We start from the raw sequence: 22,139 nt of genomic DNA, 5'->3' as shown, positions 1-22,139 counted from the left end.
GAACATAGAGCCCTTGCCCAGGGGGGAGGTGGCAGTGCGGAGTTTGGGTTGGCAGGGTGTAGCTGTGAGGGGGGGGGGACCCCCTAAACTCCCCACATTGTGCACAGGCCCAGCAGGCAACAGTGGCAGCAAGTGGGAGTGCTCAGGGTGCTTGTGCCCACCATAGGTGCTGCTGCCTGATGGCATGCAGCTCTGGCCAGCACTGCAGATCACAGCAAGGGACACAGCCCAGCCAGGCTGCCTTATCATTGACACTCCCTGCCACACATGTGCAGCCCCTGCCCTTGCGTGCCACTGGAGGGAAGCTCCGTTTTCTGGAGCTGGAAGCCTTCATCACTCCCTGCTGCACAGATCCTGGGACTCGGCCAGGCACAACCACCCTGAGCGTTCCTGCCTGCTGCTGCTGTGTCATAGTGGGGAGTGTGAAGGGGGTCTCCACACCCTTCTACCCTCCCTCAGCCCACAAATGCCACACACCCACACCCTGCTCCCACAATCCCACACATATATACATAGCCACACCCCCCACACCCTATCACACACCCACACCCCAGCATACACATGCACACATCCCCAACCACACGCTGCCACACAATAGTCAAGACTTAGAATTTATTCTTGAGTTATTATGCAATCACTTCTATATACAGTATGTAAACACAAATCATGACAAAAATATTTTTTGTAATAAAATTCAAATATTTTATAGTAGATGTTTGACTTTTAGTGTATGATTTATTTTTTTCTGGTTCCAAGATGGCACCCCTCCCCCTCCCAAAAGGAGTATTTCTTGGTGGGGGGGAGTAGGGAGAGGGGAACAAAGGGAGTAACTTCTGGTAGCAAAGGTCAGGGGTTAGGAGCGGGACTTCCAGTCTCAAGATGGTGAACAGAGGGCAGGGCCACTGTCAAGGGGTAGGGCTACCCATGTGGCCCTCGAAAGCTCACCAAAGCTTGTTAAGTGGCTCTTTACCTGAAATAATTGCCTGCCTCTGCTTTACATGATAGTATATAAAGAGTATAATAATTTACGATTACATTTCATTTATTCTGTCACAGTTGATATATTTCTAAAGTACTTGCTTTTGCCTAACCAGAAGTGATTGGGCTTGATGTAACAGTCATCAAATTCTTTAATCTTTGAAATTCTTTAATCTGTTTAATGCAGGGGGTAGACTAGATGTTCATAATGGCCCCTTCATCTATATCACACACAGCCATATCCAGATGTGCAGGCACATGCTGTTTCTGGCACTGCAGACCTCTTTGCAGCACCACAAACCACATGTGCAGAATGTTAAAATGTGCCCCACATTGCAGATTTGTAGTACAGGGCAACATTTTACTACCAGGAAATCCTGGTAACAAAAAAAAAGGCAAGAAAAAAAGCAGCATGGCACATGCAACAGGAGCATACACTGTCAGACATGGATACACTGGCAGTGCAAAGGTGTGCGCTGCGGCAAAAAGTAGCAGCACAAATTTGTGTCACTACTGTTATTGTTGCTGCAAGTGTATACCCCTGCATATGGAGATGTGTCCCATGAGTCTATCTCTTGTCTGCAGTGGCAGACAATTCAACCATCATGTTAGTTGTTTGTCTGGTTCTCTTGGGGGGGTATGCTAATTATTCAGCGATAACCATGAATTAATTTCATTGCAGTATGCTCATATTCTTGCCATCTGAGTTACGTAACCCTGAAATCCTTTGTTTTCAGCCAGCACATTTGGAGTTACAGCTGAAGGCCAGTGAGTGGTAAGCTGCTTTGTCCTATTCACAACTGAACTTAAAGGGAAGATCTGTGTGCTGAAGAATGAGAGTACATGGTAGTAAAAGCCTTTGCTGGATCAGATGTAGGGTGCTTAGCACCCTGCAGAATTGAGCCTATGTTATGGTGATTATTGTGACCCACCTTTGGTATGCTCCTAGATGGCTGCCTTTCTTTGGGCACAGTGACTTTGATTTTTTAAGAGCCTTGTGTGCTGCTAACATCATCATCATCAACAACAACAACAAAATAACCAGCAACAACAACTTCATAGAGGTTCAAATGTGGGGCTAACAGCAGTAGTCCTGTAGGGCTGCTTTTATTTTAATTAATATAATATATTACAGCACACAAAGATGCTAGGAACTTTAAAAAAAATTAAAATACATAGATTAAAAGAATTTTTATCCACTTTTTATGCCTGAAGTTTTGGATATATGATGCAAGATGCTTTAAAGGGGCCTTATTTTTAGAGAATGCTGAATACACGACCTCCGAGACACCACTGTTCTACTCCACTGATATTGATGGGAAGTTTCTGTTGAATTCACTGGAAGCAGGAGGCCCCTTTTCAAGTTCAACATCCCAAAATCAGTAGCTCTTGAATATTTATGCTCTGTTCTTCATCCCAGTGAATTTAGAATCAAGTTTCAGACACACCACACAGTAAGGACAATACATAAAAATAAGTGAGAAAAAGGTTTGTAATAATGGGGTTGCACATTCACTCAAACATGACCATGTTCCCAAAGTTCTGTAATTATTTTTTCTTAATGTAACTAATTCCTTGCTGGAAAGATGGAAGGAATGAGATTTTAGGAGGGTTTTGAATAAATATTGGACGGTGATGGTGCTTGGGTGAACCAATTTCTTGTTCAGGGGGGAAGGGCTACTAAAGCAATCAAATACAGAGGCATTTGGGGGTGGTGTCATGAGTGGAGCAGAAGGATCACAAACAAAGATTGGAGATAATCTAGACTGAGGATGAATGGTGTTGAACAGTGATGTAACTGTCTATTAGCAAATACTTTAATCCCTGTAGTGTTGAATGGCATGTTAGGAGTTATCCAACAGCTATGAACATTCTTCAAGACTAGTCACCTTTAGGAGCACATGCTGGTCTCATTGACATTAATTGGAGCTTGGATGTTGGAGCTCATGATTTGCCTCTTATTGTGATCCAACATTTTATTTGATTGCGTACAGCAGTTGGTTGTAGCCATTCCAAAGGACATAGGGGCTGAGCTATTCTTCAGCAGGAAGCAGAGCAGAGTGGCTGTGGAGAGGGTGCATGATCTGTACCACCCTCAGGATGGAGGTCACGTTATGCACAATATATAATACCTCAGGGTGTATCAGTGTCCATATCTCTCTATGTTCCAGCCTGGAAGGCCTTGATGTGCGCCTGGGGTTTGATCTGTGTGTGGAGGAGCAGGATTTCCTGAGGAAAAGGAAGAAGGTGGTTGCTGAAGCACTGAAAAAGTGCCTTTATCTGGAACAGGATCTGCAAGAGCACGAGGTATGTTGCATGGGGGCTTGCGAGGTAGAATTCCCTGGTTAGGAGCTTGCTGAAGTTAATAGATAAGGTACCAGGAGATGATCTCCGAAAAACATGCAGGATAGTCCTGGCTTTTGTAGGTCAGTAAAACTTGTGTCTGCTAAAATGGCTTCTTCTCTTCAGTTCTTTATGTTAACTCTTAATGTATGGAATAGGAGGGAGAGGAGCACATTTGATACTATATCGATATACTATTTATTTTAATACACAATTGGCTACAATTTGTGAGATGTTTAATCACGTACACTGGATGTTTTACATCCTCTGCTGAAAAACATACTGTACCAATGTAATACTTTAGAAATCTTCCACTGGGGCAAGTGAACATCTGAGGGGCTAGGCTTCTCTCCATTAGGCAGGAACCTTAGTCATTAACGATAATGCTTATGTATTTAACAGGTTCCACTAATAGCTATTATGGCGACAGGTGGAGGCTATAGGGCAATGTCATCACTATATGGCCATCTTCTAGGTTTCCAGAAGATGAATTTGCTGGACTGTGTTACATATCTTACTGGAACTTCTGGTTCAACTTGGTAAAGACAAAGAGGCTGTGGGGGAGGTGGTATTCTAAATCATTGTTCAGTAGTTCTCAACCTTGTTAGATTCAAGGCACCACTCAGAAAATGCCATTTCTTAGCTTTCACTTATTTCTTAACTACAGAAAAATAATGGATCAATTCTTCTGTTGTAAAGAACTCAGACCACACCGGGTCAAAATGTTTTTGACTCGATGGATTCCTATTTGAAATCTCTGGGTTTATCTTGTGACTCATGTGCATGTGCTTGTACACGGAACAGAGCTAATACTGTAAGGCTTTCCACAGTGCCCTTAAAGGGATTTTATGGCACTCCAGGAGGCTGTGGCAGCCTGGTTGAGAATCACTGCATATTTTAGTATTTCAAGGCCCAAGGTCAGATTCAAGCTGGTTCCATGTATGGCAATGCTTAGCTGTTGGAACGCCTAAAGATGAGGCACTTTGCTCAGGACAGTCATTCAGTTTGATTGGGTTTGGGTGCCTACAACCTCCATACTATAAATGATTGCACTTAGGTGGCTCAGAGTGATTCAGAGCTGGGAGCCTATATAAACAATTGGCATCTCCAAAGGGAAGTTCAGAAAGCTCAAGCTCAGAAGTAGACATAACCTTATCCCCCATAACCTTGTTATGCAATAAAGCTTGCCAAAAACTGGTGCCAATCTGAGAGTGGTTGTGAAAGAGTAAACATTGCCCTCTGCCCCCTCCTGCTTGCTGGCGGGGAGAGAGAAGCTGGCAGTCATCTAATAGCAGAGTTTCTTTCTCATTTTGTTCTTCCATGCACCTACTCTGGCAAAGAAAATCAGAGAGCTCTTCCGTGCTTAAGACATGACCCTCAATTTCAGAGAGCTGGTTTTGTGGGGAGGGGGGAAACGGGTATGGTATGTGAGGAAATATGGACATTGTCGTATTTCATTATCCCTTTTAAATGGCTAACCATTTAATTATAAAGAAATATGAAAAATTGAGTAGGCAGTTAAAGTGCCTCTATTTTTGATGTAGAGTTCTAGTTATTAATCAAAGAGCCCTAGATATTAATTACAGATGCTGGAATCTCACAATCTTTAACAGACAATTGTTCATTTAACATCTCTGTTTTCCCAGGGCTATCAGTAACTTGTATGAAGATGCTAATTGGTCACACAAGGATCTGGTGGGTCCAGTCAGCAAAGCTCAAAAGCATATCACCAAAAGCAAGGCAAGCGCTTCTTCCTGAAAGACTCTGAAGCGTTACATCAAGGAGCTGAGACAGAGGGCCCAAGAAGGACACCTCATTTCTTTCACAGACATGTGGGCTCTTGTACTTGAACATATGTTGCATGGTGAGGTATGTGTTCTGCAAATCACTCTCCTTTGCTACCAGATTTCTGTGAGGAGCCATGTCCTTATCTGTCTTCCTAGAGATCTTCTTGATGTCTGGGGCTGAGGATGAAAATAAATCTGAGGTGCTGAAATGGCTCAATGGTTCCCAGGAGTTACTGTTGCAGTTAGTTGCTCAGCTGCATATGAGAAAGGAGATATAAATAAGCAGCCAGGTTGAGTTGGTTATTTTAGATAAGGAAGAGTCTAAAATAACTTTTCTCACTTGCTCCAAAATACCACTTAAGTACCCTCTATTGGAACGTCTGTGCTGGCGAGATAGGCTTCGGACCGATTCTGTTTCCTGCCCCTATGTCCATGACGTTACGAATGTTCTGTCTAAGCCAGGGGAGTTTCCTGATCCTTCAGCAAGTCAAGCACTTTCTAAACCAGTGTGTAATGCCTGGGTTCAGCAGAGAAGCTGTAGGCAGCTTTCAGGAACAGATTAGACTTTATCATAAATAAACTAAGGGAGAGAGATAACTGGGAGACAGCGCTATTAAAAAACGGTTTGCAGCCCCTGCTCAGCCAGTTCTCCACCACCCACATGGTTACATTTGTGCAATTCTCTTAAAGGACTAGGCTCTTCACATCTCCCTTTTTCTTATGAAAAATAATAAAAGGCTATATCTGTTTACATTCATAGCATTCCAGCCGCAACAGCTCCCAATTAATCTCTGGATAGGCTTTTTCGTTCTTATAGACATCAGTTTTTTCAAAGGTTCAGCCTCTGCTCCTGGAACTTCTTTGTTCTACTCTTTATCCTTCCTGTTTTTTCCCCTTTGGGTCTGTGCTTTCCTCCACAGTGTCTGCAGCCTTTCATGTGGCTGGAAGGTGCTTGCCCACTTGATATCAGTTGACAAGCTTCTGGTTGGAGTAGTGGCTTTGCTTGACCAAGGCAGCATGCTTAATTCCCATTGCTCTAAACTTTGTTTGCTTGTTCTTGTTTTTCCTTCAGAGTATGTGTTCTGTGCTTACTGAACCCAGTAGCATGGCATACTCTACATTATGGGTCAGCAACCAAGCAAACCAAGATCTGTTTTGCAGTGGAGTCCCCCAAAGCTGGTGGAGTTTGGGGCTCATGGGGGTTACATTCCAGTAGTCCCAGTCCCCTTGTCAGTCTCAACCCTCTGCTGTGGGAGAGGCTGCTGCTGCAGGAGGAGGTGTTGGGATAGCCAGCAACCAGGGTGTTAATGTAGACCTCTTACTGCAGCCACTCCCTTTCTTGATGCCAAATTTACCATTACTGATTGCTGATTTGGGGGCACGTGGTAAGTGAGAAAATATGGTAAATAAAGTTACTACCTCCATCCCTGCAATAGTCAGAAAAATGGTTGTTTTCTGTTCCTTGCTTTTTTCTGTAGCTCTACTTGCTTTCGAGAAGAATTCTATTTCTTGTCTGAATCTCTTCCAGCCTTTTGTTGCATTTCTGGAGAGGTTCAGATGCACTGAAGCTCTAATCTGGTCCATTCTTTTCCAAAACGCCAACAGTTTCTCTCAAACCACTTTTGGCACCACATATTATAAGTGGGTTCAACAGAGGAACTGTAATCAGCCTTCAAAAACAGGATAGACCTTTGTTAATAAATCAACAAGAAGAGGGATAACAGGGAGACAACCCTATTAAGCTCCTTGAGGCCCTGTTCCTCAGCAACTGCTCACAGTCAGATGTCTATAACCAACACAATTACAGTTGTACCAGCCTGTTAAAAGGCTGGCATCTTTACAACAGGGTAAGAACATCACTGTCTCATCTAGTTAAAGGCCATGAACTGTGAAACCCAGGAAACCACCCCAGTGCCATAATAACAAGGAAATAACATTTCTCACAACAAAACCACTCATCACCTCTCAGTTCTAATCCTCAAAGGGAATTTACAAAATACCTTTCACAGACAAGCCTACAAACTTCACTTTGTCAACCTACTGGATACAAAAAATTATGGACTAAATATAGACATTGGATTTATGACACATAACCTACCTAACATCTGACTCCCCAGGTACCTCTAAACTATTTACCACCAACATTCATCACCCTTCCACAACCTGTCTCTCACTCACTGACTCTTCAATTTACATCTTCACTGACTGGCTTTCTTGCATGCATACCAGCCTCTGGATTTTTTACTATTTATTCCATCCAGGAAGAGCACATGTCAACTGCAAATGCTTCCTCAGCTCGATGAAGGGTATTTATACCTGAAAGCTTGCAAAGAAGAATGTTTCCAACTATTTGAGTTGATCTAATAAAAGATATCAGATTTACCCAAAGCACCTTGTCTATTTTAATAACAAGGATGAATAAGCATGGCCAGTTCTTAGGGCAGCCAGCTGTCCTGTTTATTTTCAGCACTCTTCCAGGGGCATTGGCTATCACTAGAGAGTTATGCCTGGAAATTCACATTCAGAGAAGTCTCTCAGACAGAGGAATAAAACCTACTTTAAGCCTACTTTTACTGGGGGCCAGCTTTTTGGCAAGAATGTTACAGATTAGCCCCACACCCTCCTCAAGTGCCATTCCAATCCCCATCTGCTACTCTGCTTTGTGCTAACTCCCCTGTGCTTCTTTCCTGATCTGCTGCTTTGCTTTCTGCTTCTTGCCCCAAGCTTCCTACACAACTGCTGCTCTGCTTTCTGCCTCTGTGCTGCCTGTCCCAACCCTAGTCTGCTTCATGCTAGACACAGAGGCTGCCTGTGCCACTTGTGGCTCATATGCCACAGATTGGTCACCCCTGTCATAGATCAGTTTGATTCATTTTATATACAAAATGTGAGTGCTGCATTGGTTGGTACGAGCAGCTACTTCTGACTTTAAATACGTTTCATTTTAAATTAGCTGCAGTCTTTGTCTAAGGATACCTCATTGTTCAGAACCAGAAAAAACAAATACTCTAAAAATACCCACGTTATGTAACACTGCTGCTCTGGTATTATTTTTTCTTAGTTTATGGTACTGCCATCCGACATACAAAGAGGCGATCTTCTTTGCTTCGCTGTGATTTTTTTCCTCATTGCCATTTTCTTACATCTGTTTTTTGCTTTTGATTAGCTAAATAATAGCACACTCTCCAATCAGCGCCAGGCTATGAATCAGGGGCAAAACCCCTTGCCTTTCTATCTGGCCCTCAATGTCAAAAAGGACATGCAAAGCAGTTTTGCATTTAAAGGTAAATGTTCAAATAGGGGTATTTTACCTCTCTGTTTAAAGGAGACACATATTGAGTATGTGAAGAAACACTTACTTTTCTGCACCTACCCTTCCCATGTGAAATTATTTGCCTCTTCTGACTTGGGAGGAGAGATATTTTTCCTTAATTTGTCATGGCCTTTTCCTGATTGTTACAATGCCAGGTTCTATTCCTAACTCTTTCCAGTAATAAAACAAATTAATTACAAATCTTCCTACAGTCTTTTGCTCCATCTGTGGTCCTGAGCTTCCCCAAAATGTCTCCCAACAGGCCATACTTCTGGACTACTACTAGACCTCAGCAGAGGTATAGCAGGGCAGTTCTGCACCTTGGGCACCCTACCCTGCAAAGGCAATGCCTGGGGCTGCTGCCCTAGTTGCTCCCTGTAAGTTATGCTACTGGACATCAGCCTTAGTGTACCTTCATTTCCTGGACTGAGGAAGGATTACAGAGCTGAGGCTGACAAATTCTGCATATATTTTGAATAAATGCAGTTAAGATATTCTGTGGCTTAATTAGCACACCGTAAAAAAGGGCTGGTTTATCAGGTGCATACATTGCAAAACATATTTATGAGTTCTTAGCCAGCGTACCATATGTGTGAGCTCGATGCCGAATTATGTAGGACTGAATTAAGCACAGGCTCAGACCTGTTCAGTTTAAAACTTTTATTGTTTCACAAAGTCATAAACTAAAGGAGGTCTGTTGGTTCACGAGGTTCCCAAATCAAGCCCTTACTCGCTAACCCGGAGGCTAGGTGCGGTTGCCTGATTCAGTAGTCTCAGAACTGGTCAACAGCTCATTTAAAAGGAGTCCCTTATCTTTTTTTAGGCAAAAGATACAAAACTGTCCCCATGGTGGAAGTGAGGCATCTAACATAACTTTACTATTAGTTATATATGATAACACTTATACATATGCATTTCTAATTCTTACTTCTATTGGTTATTTAGTTAACTTATCTATATTATAATATCAGGTGATACGCTTTGTATTATAATCATTACGCTTCTTATGTTAATTCTTAATGACCTTTATATTTCTTATGCTAATTTTCTATAACCTAAATACATTATTCATCTATATGTTTTGCTGGGTTTTGCAGGGTTAAAATGTCAAAACTGACATAATATGCGGTTGTTTTTTCGTCATTGCAGTTTAGCCATGCAGTTTCCTATTCTTAACAATGTAAGCGGCATGTCTGTTATTTTTATCATTGTTTAAAGGTCAGAAGTTCAGTATTTTCATCTAAGGGTCAGAAAGTGATTACCAGAATGTCAATCGCTGACTCCTCAACCTCCTTGAAGCATTCTGGGAGTTTTAGTGCATTTTTTTTTAATGCTAGGCCTTGCTTAGCATAAGCACTCTCTCACACCATAGTCATAACTTGACTAGTGACTGCACACATCTCAATTCCTGACATCTTGTTCTGTTACAGAATGGTGTGAATTTTCTCCTTTTGAGGTGGGATTTCTGAAATATGGAGCTTTCATTCGCTCAGAAGATTTTGGTAGTCATTTCTTCATGGGACGCCTGATGAACAGGATTCCAGAATCAAGGATCTGCTACTTGGAAGGTAAAGTTATTACAATAGAGGAAACCTCAGACTTCTAAGGAACAGTTGGACACACAAAGACAGTGTGGCCTATGCTACCGAGGTCCTGCGGACCCTGGGGCAGGATCCCACGTAGAGATGATTGGCAAATATTTTTTCTTATGAAACTTTTCATAATTTTCAAATTTGTAGTAAAGTAATTTAAAATGGTAAATTCCAAGTTTTTAAAAAGCTTATAATGGCTCAACACGGAAATTATTTCCAATTTTGGACCAAAAGCAAAGACTGAAGAAAACAGATTTTTAGATGCATGCAAAAAGTTCTGTTTTGTCAAAAAGTCTTTTTCCCCCAAACCATGTTTTGATGAAAAAAAATGTTGGCTTGCTCGAGTGTTAGCAGAATTCTGCCTGGCGTGGTAGCAATTCTGCAGCAACTCCAGGAATCTTTAACCTACTCCAGGCCTTGGACCAACAAACATCACCCATCAGAATCAGAGACTTGTCACCAGCTTACTGACCACCCACTAAACTCTTCCCCTCCTTGGTTGAGGAGTAATGTGGTACAACAGGAAATCTGGGCCTAGATTTTTTCTCTCTTTTGTATTAGTCTCTCTCTCTTTTTTTTATTCATTTCCATTTTTAACCTGTTGGACTTCAATGATCTTTCCCTGCCCTAGACTCCCCCAATTTTTTTTTTTTTTTTAGTGTTTCTCATAAGAGAAATACTAATCTGGTAGTGTGAAAGTTGAGCTGAATTTTGAGCCCTTGGTGTTTGAAAAATTAAGCAAATTTGGTTCCTGTTTCCCTTATGACCACCTGGATGACTATCTTATTCTAATGAACCAGGCTAAGAGGAAAGCCAATGAAATGACTTGTAGGTTTTGATCTAATTAGCAGATTCTCAGTCCCCAGTGTGCCTGTATTTACAGCAGTGTGGAGTAACATCTTTTCTGTGAACCTGCTGGATGTCTGGAATGTTGTCACCAGCTTGTACCCAGAATGGAAGGAAGAGGACGGTAATAGGGATTTTATACTATCCATTTTATTTGTATTAATGGGAGAGAGTTGTGCTGAAAGAAAATGTAAAGTAAAACTCATTTGATTTCACAAGATAAATGTCTCTCTAGAGTTTGTCTCTTTAGAGCTGGTGAAGGGAAGTGTTATGTTAGAGAAGGTTTACATAGGTAGGTAAGATGTTTCCGTATTCAGCCTGTTAAAAATACAGTGGTGGTTTCTACATCTAGAAGGATGAATCGAGGGGCTGGGGATTGATTCTTATTTGTGGACAAGGACTCTGCTTCTTGCTCACCACCGCTCTGTAAGTATTACTGGCTCTTTCTTGCTGGTGATAAAGGTTTAGACATCTTTCATAGGGAAGAAGTGACTTTTCTCAAATTTAAATGTACAAAATGAGAATGGACTCTTTATATCTTTAGGCCTCTTGTTACTCACGTTGGCCCAGAATTCACCTGCCATGTGAAAGCTGTCTTTCTACCAAAAGTTCCCTCCACTCTTACTTCAAAGAGTAGATAATGTCATGGCACTGTGGGGAAGCAACGACGCGAAGGCTGTCTGCACTGCTAGTTAAGGTTTCTCTTAGGCCTACCCTCAGCCTATACTTGCTGATCATCATCATCAACTGAAGACGTTTCAGTTTGAACCAGTTTGACAACTGGTTCTTGGTCAGGCTTCTGCTGGGTAGATTTTACTGATCAGAGGAATCAAGATATTCATAATAGGCCTTTGAAAACAGAATTTAGTACACTATCTGTAAGGACTGGGACGTGGACAGTCTGGAATAATGGTTAGGCCACCAAGGGAAAGCAGGGCCTGGGGCTGAGTCAAGGGCAGGAGCCATATACTGAAACCTCAGGCAAATCCAGAAGCAATGTCCACAACATAGTCCAGGGTCAGGATCCAGGGTTCAGATGCCAACTACCAATCTGAGGGGAATCCACAGGGCAAAGTCCAAAAACAGAGTTAAACTGGGGCCAGGAGCCAGGAAACAGAACCGGAGGGAAATGCAGAGCCAAAGTCTGAAAACCAGGGTCAGGAAGTAGGAGGCTTGCCACTGCTGGTGCTAAATGGCTAGGTGGTGCTCCCAGCAGGCAATCGGGATGCTTGCAGTTCCTAAACTAGGGCACAGTTCATTAGACGAGGCTTGCTGCAGGTGTGGCTACTGAGGTACTTAGTCCAGGCTGGCCTGCCTACTTGGAGTCCCAGGCTGTACTTAGCCAGGGCTAGTCTGCCTGATCAGAGTCCTTGACACTATCAAATTGCTTTTTTCCTTCCATTCTAGAGAAAAACAAGAGTCTGTCTACACAGCCTTTCTCGGCTCAGAAGACTTTTTGTTTCAGCCCACCTGATGAGATCTCACACATTGTCAATAAGATTTTGACCAGTCGCCCAGCGGAAGAACGGACCCCTAACTTCTTGAAAGGTCTCCAGTTCCACAAAGACTATGACCAGCATGAGGAATTTTCTACATGGAATGGTAAATCAAACTCAAAAATGACTTCATGGGGGAGATCTGATCAGATTCTTTGGGCAAATGTGAAACCAATCTTAAACAGAAGGGCTGACAAGTTAGGGTGGATGGCGCTTGGTGAAATGTGTGTGGTTACAAGGCCCACATAGTCTCTGTACCCCTCATCATACACATAAGCTTGTAGAAGTAAATAGTCTTGTTTGGACTTGATGAAGGATACTCTGGTAACAAAGGGTGCTGACAGATGCGGAAAAAAATGCACTTTACTGGAAGCAGCAGTGTATTACTTTGACCCGGCTCCGCAGTACCTGTATAGATCAAGTGCCTCAGCAGGGCTTTTTAGCACTTTTATCTAAAGCGGATTCAATCAGTTCTTACATAAATGCACCAAAAAAGCCCCACTGAAGTGCCTGATTTATTCAGATGTTGGGGAAGTTGGATGCAACTAACACATTGCCTCTTCAGGGTGTGTGCTGGACTTGGCACAGGAGCATGCTAAATTTAAAGTAAAGTACTGCTTCCCTCCCCCCAACCCATCTACAAGCAGCCAAAGTAACTATTCTGGAAAATTGCCATATCTTTCATCCCATTCATTCTTAAACAAGTATGATTTCAGGTGGCATAAACTTTCCAAAAGAGTTGTGGTTTTTCTTTGTTAGGGTCAGGAGCTGTTGGCATATACATGATTTAAGTGGGGAGTAGCTCTCCAGGACAAAATGCTTTCAATGCCAGGATTCCCTCATGTACCTTTTTGCTTATCCCATAGACTGAGTCAGAGTCAGACTGCACAGCATATATCCAGTTTAATGGGACTGCTTATGCTTACTACTAAATGAGTGTCCAAGGAGTCTAAACTGAGCTCTGAATTACTAAAGAGACTAAGTTTTCCTTTGTCTCTAGGATCGGATTATTTTTACAAATTGAGTTGTGAGGTCATTGGTAGAGCTGTATAGGACATACAAGGATAGGGTATGAAGTTTATCTTTAGGCAGAAATGCAGGTGTGTGTACCTTTTAAATTTCTTATAAGCTCAAGTTTGATTCTTCTGTGGTATTTAAGCTGTGCATAGGCATCATGTTGACCCTTTCTGCAGACATATGCATCACATTTCAAAAGAACATGAAGGCTAAATTCTTTGTAAATTCAAGAAGAACGAAGCTGTCTATAGTTAGGATAATGACATACTTTAAATATACTGAATCAGAGTTGCATCTGCGAGATCCTTTTGTTTTTATCTGTGTTTATAGAAATGTTCTTTATATACTTACATATATCAAATATTTGCTAATGACAAGGAATATTTGCTAATGACCAGATGTTCAAGTGGATGTGCCCCCTAATCATTTCACAACTCTGGAAGAGGAATTATGTCTGGTTGATGCTGCCTATTTCATTAATACCAGTTGCCCACCACTGCTGAGGAAGGAAAGAAGAGTAGATGTTATCCTGTACTTCGGTTACAGCCTATTGAAGACATGTTTTGATGTGAGAATATTCAAATAATCTAGTGAAGCTCAAAAATGGCTGTACTTTTGCTATGAGCTAGTAGCATTTAATGTGTAGAATTGAAATTTGCTTTCATTTTGCAAATAAGGGCCAGAAACTTGTTCCCAAAAGCAAAATGTTTGCAGATATTGAAAAATGATATGTTTTTGTCATTTTATGCATGGTAGTATAGGTTCACAGTGAGTGTTTGAATTCAGTCTGGAATGGGTCAGTGAACAGTATGGACTTATCTCTTTTTGGTTTTTTGAGAATTTTCCCTGACCAGCATTCCCAATTATCTCCAAGATTTTTTCTCCAAGTTTTTGACCAATTTTTTTTGGTTGAAGTTAGTATTGCTTGCATTCCAATATCATTCAGCTGAACAGATGTGTCCAACCACAACTGATCCACTGAATTGGGTGAAACACACTTTGACTGTTGTCTTGCATCAGCTAGGGGCCCAAACCTGTGGGAAAATGGGCAACATGGTCCCCGCTTACAGAGATGCACCTTGGAAATTCCCCAGAGCGCATCTTTAAGCACAGTATCTTGGCTTTCTTGCTTATAAAGATGCATCTCTGTAAGTGAGGAAAACTGGGGTTCCCTACTTACAAACTTGCCATGGGAGTTCATGTGGTGTGCAGGATTGGGCCTCTTAAGTTATGGGAGTGCCTGCCTGGGGTGCCTGGAGAGCATGGGCAGCTCTGGGCTGCCTGTGCTTTTGCTTCATAAAAGCAAACCAAGCAGCGTCTGTTTCCATCCTAAGTCAGTTAGTTTGCTTAATCCTGGAGCAGATGAATATTATGAATTCTCTTCACTGGCTAGGTAGGAGGACTCAGGCCTTTCCACTCTATGGAGTCCCAGCCCAGGATCCTGAAGTTAAGTTTTTCCAGCCAACTTTATTCTTGTCTGTCCCCCTATTGTACAGTGGCTACCTCTAGTACATGTTGATTACTCTCAGTTAGGGTGTTGTTATATGTTACCTTAAATATGTGTTAAGGGATCTTACAGGAATGTCCACATATTAGGGCAGGAAAACATGAACTGAGGATGCTCTGAATAGGTTGAAGATAATTCTTTTCCATCAAGGATTATCTCTAACTGGTTTCAGGCAGCTTGTGTTGCAGTCATATGTCCAAGAGTAGTTGGGAGTGGTCCTCAGGAATCCCATGAGGCACTGCTCCCAGCTGCTTTTTCCTCCCCCACAGCTGGGGGGCAGCTGGTAGAGATAAGGTAAGAATCACCTCGCCTCCACTCCCTTTCTGAGCTCCCCCCATGTACTCCTGCCTCCCCCCAACTTCTGGGAGCCCCAGGGGCAGCAGGGACAGGAGAACCCTCCCTGCCCCTGGGGTTCCCCCTTTTTTCCCCTGCCCCTGTGAATATTCAGGGCCCTCACTTCTGCCCCCCTCACTACACCCTTACTTAGTTTTCAGAATTTATCTTAGACCCAGAGCTCCCTTCCTAGAGCTCCTCTTAGTGTCAGAGCTCTCTCTAAGTCTCAGGGTCATTCTCTGCCTTAGATGTGTGTTCAGATTGCTCAGGTTTGCTTCATTTCTTCTGTTGCATGCTGCACTTGCCCCTTGATTGGTTAGTCTGGAGACTGGCTGCCGCAAGATCCTAGTTTTGCCAGGGCTTTGCTTAACTTTTTCCCTGCCGCATGGGATTTACAAACCCCATCATGCTCCCTTTGCTGTCTGGAGCACCTCAGTTTTATTTAATATGCTAATTATGTTGAAGGAGATGTTGCTGTAACAGACGAAGGCAGGGTAGATGTGTACCTTATAGACTACCTAAATCAGAGATGCATAAGCTTTTGTAAGCAGCAGCTTACTTTGTTGGATGGTGAGAAAGGACTATAAGAATCATGCAAGTTAAAAGTACAGACCTAAATAAATGCAATTGAAAAGTGACATTCTTGTATTCTCCCCTAATTGGGCATCCACAGCACCAGTACCTCAGGAGAAAACTATGCTTTGAAGGGTCTGGTTTACCTTTTTTCAGATTGCTGTGTAGGGACAGTGGTCAAGTGCCAGATGATACAAGAGGTAGAACCGTGCCACTATGACATAGTATAATATGTAAGTTACGAATCTCTTTCGAGGAAACGGGTGATACCATGATCCAAAGGAGTACCAATGCCTACTGGCTTATTCCTTTCACAGATCTTTTGGGATCACAGTTGCCTGATCTGGTTAAAGTGCGTGAATGAAGGAAATCTTTAGATGTTTGGCTGGGTCTTCCACTATAAGATAGTAATACATTTAATCTGATTGCAATAGATCTTCTGTGGCAACTTGCTTAGAAATTGGTTGCAAATAACCAGCAAGATCTACCCAGCATAAGCCTGACCTTCATAGAAAGTGTCAGTTTATAGCACAGATACTGAGCTGGCAGGGGAAACTAACTAAACTTTCTCACGTAGAGGTGCTCCCCAAGGATGGGTAGAGAGACATGATTAGTGGGTCACTGTAAAGAAACTTGAACTGCTATTAACTGTGCTATACAGGCAGTCCTTAGACTTACAATGCAATTGGTTCCTGAAAACCATGTCTTAAGTCAAAACATTTTACAGGCAGTCGTCAACTTACGACTGTTTGAGTAAATTACAGCACGGTTTTGAGATTCCGACGGGGTTTTGACTTTATGACGCTGGACACAGATGCTTCCAGCTGGTATGTCTGTTGTGGTGGGGCATGGGGGGGACAGATCAATGCTCCCCCAGCGAGGGAGGGATTGGGGCTGGGACTGGGACAGGGGCTGGCCTGTGGGCAGGGGTGCACAGGGAGGTGGTGGAGTGGCTCCCTCTGCTATGTGCTGCCAGTCTGGGGGGGAAAGGGGGGGCATGCGTGGGGTGGGCTGGGCTAAGGCTGCTCCGGGCTGCACTCCAGGCTGGCAGCGGATGGTGCTGGGAGTGGGGGCTATGCCCTTTTGCCGCTTGCTGAGCTGGGGCAGGGGAGAGACACTGTGCTGCCTCTGGACAAGTGGTGCATATTGGCTGGAGCTGTCTAGGCCTCCCCATGCCTCCTAGCCTTGCCCTGCCCCACCCCAGCTGGGTGTGTGGTGGCAGGGCATGGCGGGAGGTGTATGCCCCCAGATCTGTGTGGGGTGGGCGGGGCCAGGGCTGTGCTCCAGGTGGGCGGCAGGGGCTATGGGGAATTTTAGGGTGACTGCAGCCCCCCCATAATCCCAACTCTGCCACCCACCCCAATCTGGGGGGACACTCCCTCCCATGCCCTGCTGCTGCTCCTCACCCAGCCGGGGCAGGGTGGGGTGAAGCAATGTTTCGACTTAAGACATGGTTTTCAGGAACTAATTGCAACATAAGTCTGAGGGGTACCTGTAACTTGGAACCAATTTTCCTATGGGAACAATGTTATAAATAGGGCCTTGGTTTCTTTACCATGCTTGACACAGCTGCCTCCAGGTGGTAAGTCTGTTGTAGTGGGGGGGGCATATCAATGCCCCTGCAGTGAGGGAGGGATTGGGGCTGGGGCTAGGACGGGGCTGGGGCAGAGCCACTGCATTACCTGCTTACAAATGGTGCACAGTGGCCAGAGCCGCCCTGGCCTTTCCGCGCCTCCTGGACAAACCGTGGCTTTGCCCCACCCCACCCCACTCCATCTGGGTGAGCAGCAGCGGCAGCAGCAGCGGGGCATGGGGGGCGGGAGTATGCCCCTGGATTGGGGCAGGCTGGGTGGCAGACTGGGGGCTATGGGAGGGCTGCTGCCACCTAAAGTTCCCCATAGCCCCTGCTGCCCATCCAGAGTGCAGCCTTGGCCCCACCCACCCTGTGCAGATCTGGGGGCACACGCCCGCCCCATGCCCTGCTGCTGCTTGTCCAGCCGGGGCAGGGCGGGGCCAGGAGGCGTGGGAGGCTGGGGCCACTCTGGCTGCTGTGCACTGCTTGTCCGGAGGCAGCGCAGCGGCTCCGTCCCACCCAGGCTAGGCAAGTGGCAGGAGGGCAGCCCCAGCCCCACCCACCCTGCCCATGTCTGGGGCACATGCTCCTTATAGCCTCCTGGACCGGCAGGGCACAGCAGAGGGAGCCGCCCCCCCTCGTACCCTCCCCTTGCTTGCTTTACAGTGCCAGTCCCAGCCCCAGTCCCTCCCTTGCTGCAGGGACATTGATCTGCCACCCCGCCACACCCCACCACAAAGGACTTACCAGCTGGAGGCAGCTGTGTGCAGCATCATAAAGTCGAAACCCCGTCAGAACCTTGAAACAGTGTTGTAATTTACAAAGGTCGTAAGTGCTGTTTGTCGTAACTCAAACAGTCTTAAGTTGAGGACTGCCTGTAGTGTGTTAGCTGCTGTATGGCTTGCAGTCCTACTCTAATTTTGTTTAAAAGAAAACAGTCTTGCTAATACATGTTCAAACATTTTTATTTGTAAAGTGCAGAAGAGGCAGAAAATCTGAGTAGCAAGCTGGTTTTTTATATTCCAAGACAGACCAGAGAGCTTAGTTTTGATGTTCAGGTTCTAATTTTATTCCCCTCCTTGATGATGTAGTCCATAGAAGAGACAGGGCAGTACTGTGTGGAACAAGAACTACCCTTCCCTAAAATCGTACTGACTGAAGAAGACAAGAAGAATCCAAAGGAGTGCTATGTGTTTGTGGATGATGAGAATCCAGAGGTTCCCATTGTGCTTTTCTTCCCACTGGTGAACAACACTTTTAAAGAGTACAAGGCACCCGGTGAGTGACTGACTTTCCACAGGTACTTATCATATTTCATTTCAGCCTGACATCCCATAATAGGGTTTGTAGGTAATTACTGTAGCTCAGAATCATGAACCTTTTGCCCCATGCCGGAAAATAAAAACCCATGGCTGACAGAAGGTGTAAATACATTCTGTGGTGTAACACAATTTTTATCTCATCTTCATCAATGGAAGTTTGCTTAAGTGTTGATTTAACAGGCATTGGTATGATCTGTAGGGTTGTGTTTAGCTTCGGTCCCTAATTCAATCTGGCGGCAATTCTGCCCAATTCTGTGGCTAAATTTCTGAATCCTAATTGAATCAGAAAGATTTGGAAAGATTTGGTGATTCAGACATAGACACAGCTGTAAATGTTTTTTCTACATACCTCAAGGTACTAGGCAGCTTGTCAATGCTGTGATGCTGGGGTGGATGGAGCATCTCACAGGAGTGGAGGGGGCTCCGCAGCGCACTCAGCAGCCAACTCGGAAGTGGACCAGAAGCACGTCCAGTCCAGACCTGGAAGTGGATTGGAAGTACTTCTGGTCCTCTTTCAGCTTTGCCACCAAGCACACAGGGGGTATGTACCTGGTACCTCGAGGTATATAGAAAAAACATTTAAAGCTGTGCCAAATCACTGATTCTCTGAATCAGCATGAAATCTTCAGATTCAGATTTGGCTGAATTGAATCAGGGACAGTGATCTGAATCAACGAATTGAATCACTGCCCCCAATTTGGGTCAAATCTGAATTGAATATGGCCTGTTTTGCACACCCCTAATGATCAGATGTGTTGCATATGTGCTACAAGCCTCAGTTTTTCTCTAGTTTGATGATTTCAGTATCAAACGCTATGTAAAAGAAACAGTTTTTATGGGACAAAACTTTGCAATGTAAGCAGCAGTCGGATCTTTCTAAATCTTGCTGGTGAAATAAGCTTGTGCTTTGTTGCAAGAAAAATCCTTGATTTTGGGTTGGTTACAACAAAAGCCCTTGATTTTGGCTGCATTGTGGTGAAAAAGCTGCTAATGCTCTTTTCATTGCCCTACAAGTTGCTAACAGTGCTCTTCAATGTCCTCTTGCTGCTTCTGATGCTGAGTGAATGATTTTAGATGGTGTTGGGGTAGTGGTTTCACAGCAAGGGCTCACAGAATGCTGTGAAGATAGTTGAACTTGTTCCAAAGATCCTCTTCTAACAGTCAGGGCTAAAGCAGAAGCATATTTCTTTTACTTCATGATGTTTTAGTGGAGGAAAGTCATGCCCTAAGTGCTTAAGTAACAGCATGAAAGGATGGGAGACAGCCTTGTGACAGTCACATACCTTAATTCAGCTTCCCATCTCCTGGCAACCTCTAGGCTGAGGTCCTGATATTTTATTGTTGTTGTTGCAGGAGTGAAACGCAGCCCGGCAGAGATGGAAAAAGATGATATAGATTTTGTCAGCTCCATGTCACCTTATAAACTGGAAAATCTGACCTATAGCAATGATGACTTTGACAAACTGCTAATGGTCACTGAGTATAATGTCCAAAATAACAAAGACTTGATGCTGCAAGCTTTTTACAAAGCTGTAGAAAGGAGAAAACATCAACAAAGTTAATTCACCTTGGTGGAATTTCTGGATTAATATCAATTTTCACTCTGGCCTCTGTGTAAATCCTGGTAATGCTTAAAGATATGGCTTCTGCAGTAATGCCAGTAATGATCCAGTAGACTGAGGACATACACTAATGTATACATAGCAGAAGTAGGAAGGCCACAGGCCTAAATACAGCTTAAGTAGGTGACAGCAAGCGTCCATAAATCAGATAATTTATCCATAAGTGATTAACAAAAACCTGTCAGTTGACTTGTATAAAGTAAAAAACCATAAACATGGGTCATTAATATTCTAGGGCAGGGCTGTCCATGAGCTCATGGCCTGTGGGCTCCTGTCATTTTTTCTTCCCCCCAGCAATTGCCATCTCCCTAAATCACCTGCTCCTACTGCTGCTGTTGTCACCACCTTCCTTCTGGGCTGCCACTTCCTGCTGTTACCTTTGTGGGTGGTGCAGCCTGTAGCCACTTAGAACTTGGATGAACCTGTCCTGTAGTTTTAGACAATACATATATAGTTGCAATGCGTAATGCACTGTAATTGAATGAATTAAATGCTAATGATTAAGTAAGATGGATCACTAACCTGTCAGAATTAGACCCCCCAAAAGAAATAGACTGTGAACTCTAACGCAACAGAGAAATTTTCCCAGTATAATTATTTATAAGCCAAATAGATGTTATGATAATTTAGTGTCAGTAATGCTCCATGAAATAGTGCCACGGGGAGAGAAGTAAAACAGTATCATGGCTTTCTGTTAGTCTGTGAAACACCAGCCTCCTCCAGGCCTCCCCGCATTGGATTCTATACGTAACGGGAATGCTAGCTGGTTCTATTCTGCTTCTCTCTCCCTTGCATAATTACAGTTGTCATGCTTTATTTGGGCTTGTTAATAAATGTGTAATCTCACTTGTGCAACTCAGTATGCCCTACCTAATGACAACATACTTACTGAAGCGGCTAATCTGGGGTGCTGATCACTACTTGCTAAACTCTAGTTAATGGAAACCTAATTGGTACAAGTAATTCAAATCAGGGGTTAGTTACAAAGTACAAGGGCCTACATTTTCCGCCAGCACCCAGATGACAGGGGCCACTGTGATTTGTCCAGCTTTGAACAATCTAATAGAATATTTTTTGGTTGCTGTTTATATTACAAACATTGGTTTCCTATTTAATATATTCTAATTTTAAAATTTATTTTATTAAAAGAGGATCATTTTACAGAACTGTAGAGTGGGCAGGATTGTGACCTCTGATTGATTGGTTCCTGGTTCTTTTGAAAGGCAGTGTTGTCTAGAGCAGTGTGTCTCAAGCCATGGTCATGACCCAAAAGTGGGTCGCAAGAATATTTGAAAGGAACATGAACAACCACAGAAAAATGCGGGAAAGCACAGGTTTCCTCTTTGCAGCCTGACAGACTTCCAGCCTGGAAGGGGCTGGAGGGAGCGGGGGGAAAGTAGTCGGGCACAGGGTGCAACATGCATGTGTGCGTGGATACATGCATGTGGCAGCCAGGAAGGGTGGAGAGCAGCTCCTGCAGTTCCCCTCAGGTAAGTCTATGGGGTGGGGGGGCATAGATGATGTGTCAGCGGTCGAGAGGGCACAGGCTACATGTCGGGGTAGGGGGCATATACCAACCCACATTTATGTGCTCATAGTGGGCACAGGGCCTGGCCTGGTATGGGTAGGAACTGCCTGCTGCTGCCACTGCCGTGTACCTTGTACCAACTGCAGAGCCAGCAGCACAACGAGTAATGAATGTGGGGGACCACACTGTCCTCACCTCCTGCTGCCAACCGCTCATATGCTGGGCTGTGGCTCTACCCCACTGCCATGGCCTGGCTGCCTGTGCTTCTCACCACCCCACCTCCCCTTGGAGTACAGCCATGGCTTGAAG

General features: G+C 44.0%; 2 protein-coding genes across 2 annotated transcripts in view; both read left to right on the top strand.

The window, feature by feature from the left end:
• The window catches only part of LOC149871855 (cytosolic phospholipase A2 delta-like), a 35,028-nt gene extending 24,045 nt beyond the window's left edge, over positions 1–10,983 (top strand). Inside the window, exons 8-13 of the mRNA XM_090033361.1 lie at positions 1,716–1,753; positions 3,150–3,285; positions 3,724–3,860; positions 4,968–5,190; positions 9,852–9,989; positions 10,897–10,983. Coding sequence (XP_089889487.1) covers positions 1,716–1,753; positions 3,150–3,285; positions 3,724–3,860; positions 4,968–5,079 — 423 coding nt within the window. The 3' untranslated portion in view covers positions 5,080–5,190; positions 9,852–9,989; positions 10,897–10,983. The remainder of the gene's footprint in view (positions 1–1,715; positions 1,754–3,149; positions 3,286–3,723; positions 3,861–4,967; positions 5,191–9,851; positions 9,990–10,896) is intronic.
• On the top strand, positions 5,152–21,463 carry LOC149871854 (cytosolic phospholipase A2 delta-like). The gene is made up of 9 exons (XM_090034646.1): positions 5,152–5,190; positions 8,275–8,392; positions 9,852–9,989; positions 10,897–10,983; positions 11,095–11,151; positions 12,225–12,461; positions 13,771–13,940; positions 18,450–18,636; positions 20,034–21,463. The coding sequence occupies exons 1-9, from the start codon at positions 5,152–5,154 to the stop codon at positions 20,240–20,242; spliced, it is 1,242 nt and encodes a 413-aa protein (XP_089890772.1). The 3' UTR covers positions 20,243–21,463.
• The last annotated feature ends 676 nt before the right edge of the window (positions 21,464–22,139 follow it).

This window comes from Crocodylus siamensis, chromosome 2 (genome assembly GCF_052110815.1).
Source record: "Crocodylus siamensis isolate JL-2025a chromosome 2, ASM5211081v1, whole genome shotgun sequence".
Classification (NCBI taxonomy): domain Eukaryota; kingdom Metazoa; phylum Chordata; order Crocodylia; family Crocodylidae; genus Crocodylus; species Crocodylus siamensis.
The sequence above is the reverse complement of the archived record's forward strand: the minus strand, read 5'-3'. Positions and strand labels throughout refer to the sequence as shown.

Excerpts from the sequence above, each read along its gene's own strand:
- LOC149871854 (XM_090034646.1), top strand. The coding sequence starts at position 5,152 with ATGTGGGCTCTTGTACTTGAACATATGTTGCATGGTGAG. Across the intron at positions 10,984-11,094 it reads AGAATGGAAGGAAGAGGACG|AGTTTGTCTCTTTAGAGCTG; the intron begins GTAATAGGGATT and ends ATGTCTCTCTAG. Across the intron at positions 11,152-12,224 it reads GTTAGAGAAGGTTTACATAG|AGTCCTTGACACTATCAAAT; the intron begins GTAGGTAAGATG and ends CTGCCTGATCAG.